At 43.9% G+C, this 14835-nt stretch overlaps 1 protein-coding gene and 1 pseudogene across 1 annotated transcript in view; both read left to right on the forward strand.

The window, feature by feature from the left end:
- F13A1 (coagulation factor XIII A chain) overlaps positions 1–14835 on the forward strand; it is a 98456-nt gene that overhangs the window by 39645 nt on the left and 43976 nt on the right. Inside the window, exons 6-7 of the mRNA XM_066625772.1 lie at positions 2520–2627; positions 7862–8036. Coding sequence (XP_066481869.1) covers positions 2520–2627; positions 7862–8036 — 283 coding nt within the window. The remainder of the gene's footprint in view (positions 1–2519; positions 2628–7861; positions 8037–14835) is intronic.
- LOC136650584 (5S ribosomal RNA) lies at positions 2925–3044 on the forward strand (annotated as a pseudogene).

Genomic DNA, 14835 nt, shown 5'->3' on the forward strand with positions numbered 1-14835 from the left:
TGGATTGTGGCCTTCCAGGTTGTTCATAGAGGAGTATTTATAGTCTGAATAAGTTTTTAATTCAATGTGGACTAGAAGACTTTCAGAAGTACCTTCCTCAGTTACTGTACTCAGTTCAATCCACAATAACTAGAGCAAACTTAGTCTTATCTAGACTTAGATCTATTAATTTTTAGTATATTATGTTGTCAAGAGCCTATGTTAGAATGCTGTGATGGGTCGTATGTATGTTCAGTTGTATACTATGAATGTATTGTTATTTTTATGCTAGTCGGTGACTGTAATAAAACTGAACTGAACTGAACTGTCCAGTTGGTATTTTGGTCACTTTTTTAAAGAAACAGAGACAAGCTTGAAGCCATAAGGAAAAGTTCTAGTCATAGTCTGTGACAGTGTAGCTCTCAAAAGAGATATAATTTTGTCACATGTTCACCACTTATTAGAGAAGATCATAATTGAATTTGTGTGCCTTTGCCACCATCTTGGCAATTGTTTTCCAAGAGAGACAGTTTCATGTTTGGTTGCTATGCAATTTCTTCCGAGCAAATTGGACTGTATCTCAGGGCAGGCTCTTTGATAATGAATTTGGCTCTATTTAGGCACTTCTGCCCCCTATTTATTCCTGTCCTTGTTGTCATTAGATCCCAGCATTTAGCGTCCTTTGTTAGAATTCATTCTTAAGACAACATGTTCAGGTCACTTGCTGTTATTGGTATTTTTGCAAGACTTTCTAGACTCTAGCCAATAAGGAAATTCAGGAGGAAGCGCAGCTAGTGGCCAGCCATCTATATTCAGAGTGATTGTCAATGAGAATTTACTATAGGATTACATTTCAGCCATGGCTTGTCAGGGCTATCCCTAGAATATATGCCATTTAGCGCTGAAATGAGTACTATATCTACCTTTGAACATTTGGTGGTAGAATAGACAGCCTTCTGGTGATTATCAACGGACTTCAGAATGGTTGCTTCTTTAATTATATGTCGTACTGGCAATATTCAAAAGCTGTTTGTCAAGAATAATTACAAACAAAAAGGTGTTCTCCATGTCACTTGTGAAAATGGCCTGAGTTTGCACCTGTGGATGTGCATGAGTCTGATGTGCAGCTGACATTCACAATCTGACCTGGAACCTACAGATTCCAGGTAGACCAAGGAATCTACATCCTTTGGCATGGCTGACTAGGCTGGCCATGTGACCGTAAGCATAGTCCTGTCATGTATCATGGAACTCTTTTTTAAATGGCAGCCATTTTGTTCTGCTCTCAACCCACAGAACAGGGGCTTTAATGTTTAGGGACTCTAGCCTTACCTGTAATCCCAATCTACACCATCCAACCAACTGAGCTTTGATTTCTTACCTATTTTCACCTTTACAATATCTATCTCCCTCTCTTTTCCTGTGTGAGCCCTGCTGTGTTTGTGAGGGGCAATGACCCATTACATGTACCATGACCTCTGTGTACAAGGGTACATGACCCGTTACATGTACCATGACCATACCATAAACGCCCTGAAGCAGTTTAGAATTGTTCCAGGATGTAAGACTCTGGAAAGCCTTTTGGGAAAAGCCTTTAGTTGTTGACTTCTTAATTAAGGTTTTTGGCAGCATCAGTGGCTGCAGAAATTTCAACTTTTGTGTTATGTTGGTGTTCAGATGCTATTTGTTTTTAATGTAACTTTATGGTTTTAAATTATTTTAATCTGTCAGAGCCTTAGAGAGACAGACTATAATTTTTTATCCATCCATCCAACCATCCTCTTACCCTTTTTTCTTTCTTTTTTTGCGTCAATCAGTCTTGTTCCCCTTCTCTTTCTCTGTTTCTTTCTCTTTCCAAATTATAGTCTTGGAACAGCTGGTACAACCCATCATATTAGCAGTGTGAGTCATGCCTTCTGAGTGTAACAGTTCTGGTGTTCCTGAGGAATCCCAGTTCCTTACTGAATGTAGGTAAGGATTTTCTTGAAGTTACAGGTTAAAGACAATAGCTATCTTGTGTCTTTTACAGGTTAAACACAGTAGCTATTTAGCTATTAAAGACAATATTTAGCGATTAAAGATAACTAAACCTATCTTTTACAGGTTAAATAGCTATTTTAGAGAGATAAAGGTGGCATGAAAGAGACATTGTTGCTCATGGAGTGTGCACACCCTGGATTGCAATGCCTTTGTCATTCCGTATTCAACTCTCTTAAAAATAGACTGCCTCAAATAATAGCCATTACATCTTATCTTTATTCCCCATGTGAAAGTTCTAAAATAATCATAGTATTTTAAAAAAAAAATAGTCTGGTGCTTTGACCAAATCTTTTTTTTTTCTTTCACCCTCAAAGTAACACAACCAAAACTGCAAGGATGTAATTCAAATACTGTATACAGTAGTGGAATTAAAAAACTGCTGTACTCTCTCTCTCTCTCTCTCTCTCTCTCTCTCTCTCTCTCATTGATTCCTTATTAGCTTTCTAGAATGAGCTCTGAATCTAGTCTGTGTTCCTATATTTTTTCCCCCTTTTATTTAGTATGAAGAAGGCATTTTGGATGCTTGCCTCTACCTGATGGACAGAGCACAGTTGGATCTTTCTGGCCGAGGGAATCCAGTCAAAATCAGCCGTGTGGGCTCTGCAGTGGTATGTAATAAATATGGATGGGGTAAAATGTGCAGGACTTGATACCCCATTTGCTTATTATTTTTTCTTGGTCAGTATTCTAGAAGCATACTGAATGTGCTTCTGATATATATATATCTATCCTTAATAAAAGACCAGGATCAGTTCTGCAATTGGGAAAGGTGAGTTGGCCTGCCTCAGGCCATGAATTTTGGGGTACCATTGAAGAACAGCAAATTGGTAAGCTGTGAGGTTATTATCATATTTTCACCACCATCTGTAGGGATGAGAATATCTTTTCTGCCTCAGGTGCAAAATGACTTGGGCCACTGTTACCCTGCACATGGCTGATCTCATCTGATCTCAGAAGCTAAGCAGGATCAGGCCTGGTTAGTACTTGGATGGGAGACCGCCTGGGAATACCGGGTGCTGTAGGCTGATACCATAGTCTTTCGAGACTGAAGGTTGCCAACCATCTGTGTAAAGCACCATTGTGCAAAGTGCTTTATGATCCATTTGTTTATCCTTCAAACAGCATTTTCAGGGCACCACTGATATTCTCATTTTGCATATAGGGGAACAAAAACATAGAGAAGTGACTTGACCAAGGTTGCTCAGTGCATCCATAGCTAGCAGTGGTTTCAATTCATCTGTCCTAAGGTCCAAAACTCTTTCTATCGAACTAAACTGGTTCAGTTTTCAGACAGGCTAACTGCCTCCAGGGTACAGTTGACTTGCCTGTAGTGCAGAACGATAAAAACTGTGATGCTATTTTATGTAGTACCTGTCATTGTTTGCTGAAGGCTGGACAGTTCAGCCTCTAGCTGCAATAAACTAATCTGAAAACAGAATGAATTCCAGTCAAATATTTTCTCTCAGTGCGTCATAAGTGAGTGATCAGATAGAAAAGAGTACATGGCACCTTTACCTTTAATAAGTACAGAAAAAAATGTTCAGAGAGGAAGCTGATAGTCTGTACTTGACAAAATTCCCTCTTCTCCACAACTGTTAAAGATCCAGGAACCCTGCCCTTGTTTGGATCTGATCACCCTTACAGCATAGTTATCTGAGCTGTGTGAATTCATTGTGCAACTTCCTTATTGCCCTTAACTTACATACATACGCTTGCTTATTCCACATTTCTGATACATCAAGCCTTTCTGGCTGTCTTCCAGGCAGCTGGCGGGCAGTCCAATCCTAAACTGCCTGGAGCTGTGGGACCTGGTGGCTCCACAAAGGGCTCCCGCCGGAGCCAGAGCCTCCCGTGCTACCACGGGAGGCGTTTGTCCCCTTCTCCTGAGTAAGGAAAGCAGTCCTGCAATGGGACTACTCACTTTAGCGGTGACTGTTTGGTCGCCGCTAAAGTGAAGGCACTCGTGTAGGGCAAGCAGCCCTACCCGAGAGCCCTGGATCCTGCAAAGCTTGGCTCTGCGGACCCGCCTTTGCCCCACCCCCAGGAATGCCCCCGACCACACCTCCCCCCTCCCCGGAACGCCTCCCCCGCACCCCCGGGTACGACCCCATTCCCCGTTCCGCAGCCTGGCAGTCGCAGGCACCGCTGAGCTGCGGAACATGGGTGCCCGCCGGGCGGTGGCTCAGCATTGGCAGAGCTGAGCCATCTCTGGCAGGAGCCCGGCGGTAAGCCCCGCAAATGTGCCTTATGGCACATTTGCGACTATGGTCCGTGCCGCGGAGACACAGCACAGACCACAGGATTGGGCTCTGAATGAAGTTGCAGTATGTAAAGTTCCACTAAGTATCTGGATTCAGATGCAATACGACATAGGAGAAGGTTTGTTGCTGCCACTCTTTGTTATATGATTCTCATCCTAGCTTGCAGTGTAGAGAGCTCAATCCTGAACCCTGCGCTCCAGTTTACCGCTGGTGCACACTGTTGCAAATTGTCGTAAGGCACTTTTGTGGGGCTTCATGCCGGCCCTGCACCAGTGCTAGCCCAGCACAAGTTCATGCTGGGCTAGCACTGGTGGAAAACCAGTAATTGGCAATCACCCAAACTCTGGGGTGGTGGAGAGGTAGGTGGGGGAGGGAAGGAGGTGTTCTAGGACAGGGGGTGGGGGAGAGGGGGGAGGAGGCGTGCCGGGGGGGAGGAAGCAGGGTAGGAGGAGGGGAAAACTGGTGGAGCTCAGTGCATGGGCCGACACGGAACTCTTTGATTCTGCAGCAGCTCCAAAAAATGTCCCCTTCCCCTAAGGAGCTGCTGGTGGCTGCCCAGTTGTGCTCACGATGCTGCAGCAGCCATTTTCAGCACCGCAGTGGCCCCGTGCTCCAGGCAGCTCAGGAGGATTGGTTTGTTAGTCATGTTATTTTCTAGATTCTTTCTTGCATTAATAACATTAACATCTGCTTCCTTTTCTGGCCCAGTCCTAGTCATGGCCACGGCTCCTGCCCCTCCTTCCTCTCCTGGTCTCCCATGATTTTAAAAAGATAGAGACTGAGGGAGCAGATGAGGAAACATATAGAAGAAGATGCAAGTATTAGTCTTGGGTATCTTATGAGAGATTAAACAGAAGAGATTCTGGGGGAGCTTGGGTTGACCTTGAGGTTACTTTCAACTTCTTAAAAATTAGAATTACAGAAATAATTATGCCAAAAGAAAGAGTTTAACATTGGCCAAAATCACCGATGACCCAAAACATCCAAATGGCATTGTACATATGATATATTTATAATACAAAAATCAAAACAAACTCTGAGTACTAAAACCTCTTGGGTACCCCTCAGCCTTTCTGGATAGTTAAATAACTATGGGCGCAATCCTAACCTGCATTGGAGCAGGCAAGCCAGGAGGCTTGCGCTGTATCCAGCGCAGGATTGTGGCCAGAAGCGGCTCAGTTGGAGGTAAGGGGAAACATTTTCCCTTACCCCTGGGTAAGGGCTACTGGCCACAATGGGTCACCTCTGGAGGTGGCACAAGTCTGAAGAGAGTGGAGCGGCTTGAAGCCGCTCCATTCTCCCCGGGAACGGGGGTTGGGATCCTGCATAACTGTCAGATCCCAGCCCCGCCTCCCACTTCCCGCCTGCTCGCCCGCCCCCAGTGCTGCCCATCGCCCACCCTTCCCCCACCCGGGAATGCCTCCCCCCTCCTCCTCCCTGCCCCTCATGCCTACCTTTTCCGCTTGATACAATGAAGGACAAAGGGCCTATACATTTAACCAGTCATTCCCAAACTTTTTGACCAGTGGCTCCCTTGATCTACTGGGCTATTGACCATGACTTCTCATTAGGGCTACAATGCTATACATTGTATAGGGTGGTGGATATCTCACAAGGATTCTGCATCCCCCCCAGCTGGATTCCATGGCTCCCTGGAGAACCACAGTTTACGGTTTGGGAACCACTGCCTGTAACCATAGTATATAAATTAAGAGGGAATTTTGGCAGGTACAGCTCAACATGGAAAAGTTTAAAATGCTGCACTTGTCAAGTTTCCTCTTCTGTACAATGGTTAAGGTATGGTACTCTGTCCTCCATTGTATCTAATCATCCTGCCCAAAGCCTGCTTCACCTCTTTGTTGTATCTAATCATCCTGCCCAAAGCCTGCTTAGTTACCTCTTGGTTCAGGCAGACCTTCCACAACAGCAAAGGGTCGCACCCTCAAACCCTTTTGGGTCTGCTGCTGCATAGTTATCTCACTCAGTCCTAGGGTTCACAGGAAGTCGATTTTCTAATTAGAAACCAGTAGTTAATCCAGCCAAAAGCTTTTCAGTGTGTGATTTATTTGAGAGAATGTAGCAGCTCGGCATTAGCATAATTACAAGGTACAGAGCAAAGGAGTTTTCCGCATAGCCTCCACTGATTTGGTTCCAATTGCTGGGAGGAAATGTATGGCTCACCAATAGCGATCCATTTAGTCATTAGTCAGCAAAACTCTCACTTCATACAGCCTTACCTCCAGCAAACTTAGACAAGCGAAAGCTTTCTTGTTTTTATGATGGGCAAATCACAACGGGCCAATTTTTCTTCACATGCCACTTACCTAGGAGAAATTCTAATAAAACAAATGGAGTTGCAAAGGAGTAAAACTGGAACAAACGTAAGATTGATGTCCAATCTTCCTTGTTAATTAGGTCAGTGTTTCTTTTTAGGACATGGTCTTTTTCTGTAGTTTGGAACTGAATCGCATCACCACTTTGGTGAACCGAACATTGGGATATAGTCAAAATTCACAGTTTGAAGGTTATCGGGAAGTAGGTAGCGTCGTGATCTCCAAGTGTAAGAAGCATAAATGTTTTCATGAGCTATCACCATACATACCCCCCAGTCCTTCAGACATCATATTTATCATATCAGAATATTTCCTACATCTGCGTTTGCTAACAGAAGAACATATTTTCATAACCATCCCTTATTTGGTTAGGAGGAAATGTTTTGCTGTGCACACTTCACAATATACCTCACAATATATTTGTTGTTGTTCAGTCGTTTGGAGTGTGTCCAAATTCATGTTCATTGCCTCAGTGACACTATCTAACCATCTCATCCTCTGCTGCCCCCTTTTCCCAGTTTCAGGGTCTTTTCTAAAGAGTTCTCCCTTCTCATGAGATGACCAAAGTGTTTAAGCTTTAACTTCATCATCTGTCATTCCAATGAACAGTCACAATATATATGATTTGAGAATTCCTATATCTGTGTTTAGATTAACGTACGTTGTACACTTGAGCATTAAAGAGCAAATTAACTTTGTGATGGTGGTAGCCTCACATTCACAGAACACGTGATGGGGATTTGGAAATAGAACTACCATCTAGTGCCATGTGGAAGTAATCGTCTCTGTGTTTAGGAATTGGGGGGGAGGGGTTGGTAGTGTTGGTAGTTCCCATCCATGCACTGATTGGACTACTCCAAAGCCTGTCTACACTTCCCATGCATACAACAGAGCTTACTTCACATTCCTAACCATATAGACCAGGGGTGGGCAACCATTTTGGAAGGATGGCCACATCATCTCTCTGATACTGTGTCGGGGCCAGGAGTAAAAAAGAATTACGAGAGAATACGAGAGTAAAAAAGAATTAGGAGGCATTACGTTTGTACCGAACCTTACATGTGGAGAAAAATTGTGTCCTCTTCTAAATAATAATAATCTTCACTACCCTTTTGCCTTCCTGAATTAATCATCCTTACATCTCTTCTTCTGTCATTTTAGTGAATCTTTATTTTTTTCCAAAAAGTACCAGTTTCAGTACTTAAATGTAAATGCCAGCAGTCACTCTTTTTTTTTTTGGTCATCTAGATCAATTCTAAAGATGACGAGGGTGTGATTGTTGGGTCCTGGGACAACTCTTATGATTATGGAGTCCCCCCATCAACTTGGACTGGAAGTGTCGACATTCTCTTGGAATATCATAGCTCTAAACAACCAGTGCGGTATGGCCAGTGCTGGGTTTTTGCTGGAGTCTTCAACACTTGTAAGTATGAGATGAACCACAGATAGTTTTCTTCTAGAAATGTCTGGTATTTAACATTATCTTGCATCTAATTGCAACCATACAATTTTTGTTTAACAACAATACGAAGCAGTGTTTATTGAGAATTTTCCATAAACCTTTAGATACTTCGTATACATACCTGACACCACAATGTTATGCACATCAAGGCTCAAACTAGATAATGCTGGTAGATAATGCAGATAATGCAGGCCTACGTCTCCTCCTTCCCTCTCCCCAAGAAACATGTAGTAAAACGAAACTCATGATGTGACATGACCGCATTGTGGGTTTCATTGCCCTTGCACATCACAGCCAAGGAAGTAGAACAGAGGCAGAGAAACTCACAGCATGATAACATCAAATCATGCATTTTATTATGTGTTACTGGGAGACGGGTTGCTTTCAGAAGTAGCAGTGCGTTCTCCAGACTTACTATGCAGTGAACTTGCATAGGATTGGCTATGAACCTTATAACAACTATATGTGAAATAGGCTCGTATTATCATCCCTGCATATCATCCCTCCTATTGGTTAGGAGACTAACAGCCCAATCCTGTCTTTCCGTCCTCCCTCCTGTGCTGATGCAGCCACACCAAAAGGCTTTTGCTGCTTCCTGGTTGGGGGTGGTGGTGGCAGATCAGGAGTCTTGGGAGAAGTAAGAGAAAATATTTTCTCTTACCCCCACATAAGCCACTCAGTTGTCAATAGCTGGTCCTGAACCTACGCAAGCTCACTGGAGAAAGGAGATATGCTGGTTTCAATTGGAGGGGTTAGCAAGTGGAGCAAATTGCTATTGTCACATAGGGATATGCTGGTGTATCTCAAAGATAGGATTGGTCCCTAAGGCTGAGATAGACAAGGCAAGATAATCCTTGTCTAGTGACACCTGTTGAGCCTTAAAACAAGCAAGGATTCGAACCCAGGTTTCCTTGGTTCAAGTCTAATATTCTGTTGATCGTAACAAACATGAAAACAAGGAAGTGGAAAAACATTATTTTAAAGCCAGCATAGGCAATGGCTATTGAGCTTGTTTCTGAATCATTCATTCAAGTAACCCAACGCTCTATATGAGGAGCAATTTCCTTTATTCCCATCTACTAACTGTTTCCATTGCAAGAAAATATTACGATTCTAAAATGAAGAAGGCAAAAGTTGGAAATCTTTATGGCTCTGTTGTTGCAAAGTGAGTTGGCCAAGAAATAAAACCTACATATTTTTTTTTGTTTTAGAAGATTGTCTTTGTAAGGCTGTACATTTGTTGAAATGCACCTCTCTGTTTAGGTGTGTGTGTGTGTGTGTGTATATATATATATATATATATATATATATATATATATATCTGCATGTGGAACACACACACAATGTAACAAATACTCTATTTATATCACTGTTGGCTAACCTCCTATACAAACTCATCTTCCACTCACTGGTGGGCCTGGCCATGGGGCAGATGGGGCAAAAGCCCCAGGCGCTGAGGCCAAGCAGCCTGGAGAGGGGCGCTGAAGCTGCGGTTCCCCCCCTCACATGTGTCACTTTAAAAACATTGTTGCGTGGCAGATCCTTCAATAATAATAATAATAATATACAGTATTTATATACCGCCTTTCTTGGTCTTTATTCAAGACTTTATTCAAGGCGGTTTACACAGGCAGGCTTATTAAATCCACGCAGGGATTTTTACAAATTGAAAGAAGGTTCTCTCTTTCAAGAACCACCACATTCAAGATGTTACACTCCGATCTGGTTTAACATTCTGGCCTCCATCCTCCCACGCTCCGAGCAGATGGAACAGCTCAGCTGCAGCTTGCCAGCTGCTTCAAGGTCGCATGGTGCGGGTGGCCTCGAACTGGCGACCTTGTGGATGTTAATCTTCAGGCAAATGGAGGCTCTACCCTCTAGACCAGACCTCCTGCCCAAAGGCATTTTTCAAAGCCTCAGTATGTGGGGTGGGCGGCCAGGCTGGCCTCCCTCCGCCCCCCTGAGCTCACTGCCCGGCCCCCCAGCCACTGCCCTTCTGTCCTGTCGATCCGTTGCCGCCAGCACCTGCTTGCGTCTTTGTTTCTTTTGAATTCTGCTCCCTGCTTTTTTCTCTTTCCAAGTCTCCAGTTGCCTCAGCCAATCACCCTCCAGCAAGCTCCTGGCTTTTTCTTTCAGAATGGCTCAGGGCACTTCACTGGTTGACCAATCCTGAGCCAATCCTGAGCCTCTTCCTCAGCCATTGCAATAAAAAACCCCAGAACCTCTGCAGACTGCCTTTCCTGAGAGCAGCCTTCCTTCCTTCCTTCTCATTCCTTTCCTTCTCAGCCATTGCAATAAAAAAAACCCAGAACCTCTGCAGACTGCCTTTCCTGAGAGCAGCTCCGCATTCAGCTCCAGGAGAGGTTTCTCCACAGCAGAGGCGCAGCTGGGGGTGAGCTGTGCAGGCGGAGACAAGTCCTGTGTGTCTACTCAGAAGTAAGCCCCATTATAGTGAATTAGGCTTGCTCCCAGGAAAGGGGGGTTGGGATTGCAGCCTTGGAGCTCACTTCTGTGCATGGGGCTTTTTAAAAAATATTTTTCTTTGAGAAAATGAGCAGTGGCCAGGTCTTGCAGCCACCCCTCCCTGCCAATATTTCTCTACCCAGTGTGTAATTAGTCTGTGGAACTTCTTGCCACAGGAAGTGGTGATGGCATCTTGCCTGAATGCCTTTAAAAAGGGATTGGTCAAATTTCTGGAGGACAAGTTTATTACAGGTTACAAGTCATAGTAGGTATGTGCAAGCTCTTGGTTTAGAGGCAGGCTGCCTCTGATTGCCAGATGCAGGGCACCAGGCCGCAGGTTGTGCTGTTGTCTTGTGTGCACCCTGAAGCATTTGGTGGGCCACTGTGAGATACAGGAAGCTGAACTAGATGGGCCTTTGGCCTGATCCAGATCTTGGGGCTCTTCTTATGTTCTTAATAATAGAAACGACTAAACATTCATAATCTGCTGAGAGGCAGGGAATTGGGTGTCTATTATTACACTGTTATTCTGTGCTACTGTTAATAATAATAAATATATATGCAATAAAAAATGGACCTGAACTTAATGAGTACTGCTGCTGATGCTTTATTCTAATGCTCCAATGCTTCTTACTGTTTTACATAAACAAATCATGCATTTACTTGCTACAGTGCTGTGTTCAGTAATACGCTATTGTGCTATCCTGGCCTTCACTGTTATTTAGTCTACCACTTAGGCAGCTATCTGTGGGAAACAGAGATAAAGAAAGTAGGACTATATTGGCCTTGGCTTAGGTTGATTCACACATGGCTCTTTTGCTGGCCTTGTGGTTTTCACTATGCCCAGAAGTCTGGGTTTGCTTGCTACAGTGGTGTAGCCTTGAAATCAGTTATCAGTTGTGAGATGGCTAATGCTGCTGTGCTGTGCTGCTTCTCCAACATAGTGGTGTCTACCTTACGCTGCTTTCTGTGGGAAACAGAGATGCTAGATTGGCCTTGCCCTGGCCTGTTAACATGCTGTCTTGTGAACCATTCACACAAGTCTCTTTTGCTTTCAGTGAACTCACATGCACATGTCTGTTTTGCTGTCAGTGTCTCACTAACACTGCAAATCTGGTCTTATGGTTTTATCCCATAAATATCTATGTTGCTCTCAGTGTGTTCAGCAGGGTTCTTCCCTATGCTCTCAAGCAGTCCAGTGCTGCAAATCGAGCCTTCTGTGTGACATTAATATGCTGCTGTGCTGCTTGTCCAATGTGGTGCTGTCTATCTCAGGCAGCTGTGTGTTAGGCAGCTTTTTAAAATCACATAGTTTTGTAAATAATAAATTTAAATTAATTACATTGGGGGGAGGGGCACCAAAATTTTTGTTTGCCCCGGGTGACAGATGGCCTAGGTACTCCAGTGCTTCCACTTCATATTCATGTCAATACTAGCAGGTATTGCCAGCTATTAAAAATGTGTTTACGTCTTGGCTAATCTGTCTTCCCCTACAGTCAAACATTACAAAAACAAAAGAGGGGGAAGCCCTCAAATCCATCTTAATCAGTACTATGGTCATCATCTTCTATGACACAACCATAAGTAGGCACAGTTGTGCATCCTTGCACCAGAGTTGTCAGGTTATGCACTGCATTGTAAAACCCAGTGAAGAATCAATTCCTTAAATGCAGTGGGAGAGACCTGCTTGTATCTGAAGAGAACTTGACAGAGTGGATCTATACAAATGTTGCAAAGAAAAGTTGAACAAAAGATCTATCCATGTTATCATTACTTGACTGAAAAATATCATTACTTGTCTGAAAAATTTACATGTTATACTGTGTCAGGGTTAAGAGAGGGGCTCTCAGTGACTGCACATTGATCTAATCCAGGGTAATAATGTCTACTGGTTAGAATGCACACTTTCTTCCTGCTCCCCTCTGTCCCATGTTTGGAAATACAGCTGGGTGGGGAAAAGCCTTGGTAGAATGAATCTGCTATCACCAACCCAGGAGATTAGGCTATCCAGAGGGGCTCCCTGGGCAGAACCCCTGTCGTAGAGAAATACTGAACCCTCAGGAGTGTCTGTCAAAATCCCTCTCGCAGTAGCACCTGCAGAGCAAGGAGACATAATAATCCACTATACTTCTTGTACCAGGAACCATCAAGGTTAAAACTGAAACAGTTAAAAAGGGATGGACCAAATGAGTGAAAAAAAATAGAGAAAAGTTTGGTTGAAAAAAAAAGTTGACATCAACTGAGAGGTGCTATAATACTACTGCCAGCAGATGGCACTGAGGCACTGTGGAATTGCATGTGTGCGCTTCAACTCAGAGGGGCTCCAAGGACTTCTGAGGTCTTTGTAAGCATGGTTGAGAGATTACAAACGCAAAACAACATAAATTCTGACAGTTTTCTACTTAGACTGGTTCCCTGTCTGTTTTATCTTGACCACCTGCCAACCTTCCTTCATATTTTCCGCAGGTACTGGGGTAGCTTCTGGGGTGTGTGTAATGCCCCAAACAATGAGGAAACACATAGAAAATATACAGAAACAGAGAACACAGGAAAATACAGGGACTTGTGACACCGTGGTCCACTGTTAACATCCAAAGCAATAATATTCTACCTACTCCTGCTTTCATCTTCAATAGTGCTGCAGGAAGTGGCAGAAGAAAAACCCAGCTACTCTGTAGTCCCTTGGCAAAAAAGGAGAATGTGTTAGCAGAGTGTATTGATGCTTCCTGCTCCATATGCTGACACTAAACACAATAGGAAGTGCTGAAAGCAATGTCTATAAAAAACAAGTCTAAGATATGCACTCCAGCTCTGCCTTCCCACTGTGGGCTGAACCACCCTTGGATACCTCCACAATTCCTACTGCTGCAATGCAGATTGGTGTCAGAAAGTAGGAAAGTACCATGGGCAGACAAGTGGCAGACACACAGGCAGAGATCAGACAGGATGAAGACTGAAGTCAAGGGAGAGATTCTCGTGGCCCAGAGGGAGAATGGGAGTCAGTGGCGTCACTAGGATTCATGTCACCTGGTGCAGGAGGCCTGTGCGTCACCCCATGCAGTAGGTGGGGCAATGCCCCAGGTGGTGGGCGTGGTGATGTACCATCGCCCCGCCCCCGCTGGTTTTTTGGCTGTATCTTTTGTTAGATATTTTGTTAGATATGTTAGATATTTGTTAGATCTTTTGTTGGCTGTATCTTTTGTTTTTGGCTATGTTTGTTAGAACACAGATATTTCAGTGTGGTTTGTTTCATTGCATTCTGCATGAAATTACGCATTGATTGATATATAACATGATGATATTATTCCTCCAAATTCTGATTTTAGTGATTTTGAAAACTTGTACACACACACACACACACACACACACACACACACACACACACACCTGTGTCAACTTACTAGCAACTTATTACAGCAGTTCTCAAACTTTTAGCACTGGGACCCAGTTTTTAGAATGACAATCTGTCCAGGACCCATTGGAAGTGATGTCATGGCCAGAAGTGACATCATCAAGCAAATTAAAATAAATAATTATAAATAATTAAATTAAAATAAAAGAGATAATTAAATAAGGGGGAGCCAGTCCTGTTCCACCAAGTGAATCTACTCTGAAGTCAGTCCTATTGTGGTCAATGGGGCTTACTCTCAGGAAAGTGTGGGTGGGATTGCAGTCTGTGAGCCCAATTCTATGCATGTCTACTCAGAAGTAAGTCCCATAGTGGTCAATGGAGCTTACTCTGTAGTCTGCCTGCAATAACACTCCCCCCAAAAAAGAATCAGTGCGATTTCCAGCCCTCCCCAGTGCCCAGTTTAAAGTTCTTCTATTTCAGGCATAAAGACCCACTTCAAGATAAAGACCCACCACACTTTGCAAGTGCAAAATAGAAAACATGTCCCTTACTAGTTCAAGCCTCTTTTTTTGTCCTTTTTAGTGTGGGGGGGGGGGGAGGCTGCTTTCTGGAGCATTTGTTGCATTCCAGCTCCATCAGATTGGGACCATTCTGGTGTCCTCACATTCCCCTTTGCCTGGCCTGACCACCAGCCAAGGCAAGTCTGCCTACTCGCGAGTAAACATGACCGTGAAGCTGCTTTGCTTTCCATAGGGCTCAATAGACTCGCAGCTGGGAAGGAGGAAGGGACCTCCTTCTTGGGTGTTTTTGGGGGCTACATTCATTGGATCAGGACCATTCTGATGTTGTTTGGAGCCCTCTCTGCCTGCCCTTTCCGATGGACTAAGGCAAGTTCACCTACTCACAAGTAAACGCGGCCACGTGGCTTTGGTTTGGGCTCAATAG

This window comes from Tiliqua scincoides, chromosome 4 (assembly GCF_035046505.1).
Source record: "Tiliqua scincoides isolate rTilSci1 chromosome 4, rTilSci1.hap2, whole genome shotgun sequence".
NCBI classification, from domain to species: domain Eukaryota; kingdom Metazoa; phylum Chordata; class Lepidosauria; order Squamata; family Scincidae; genus Tiliqua; species Tiliqua scincoides.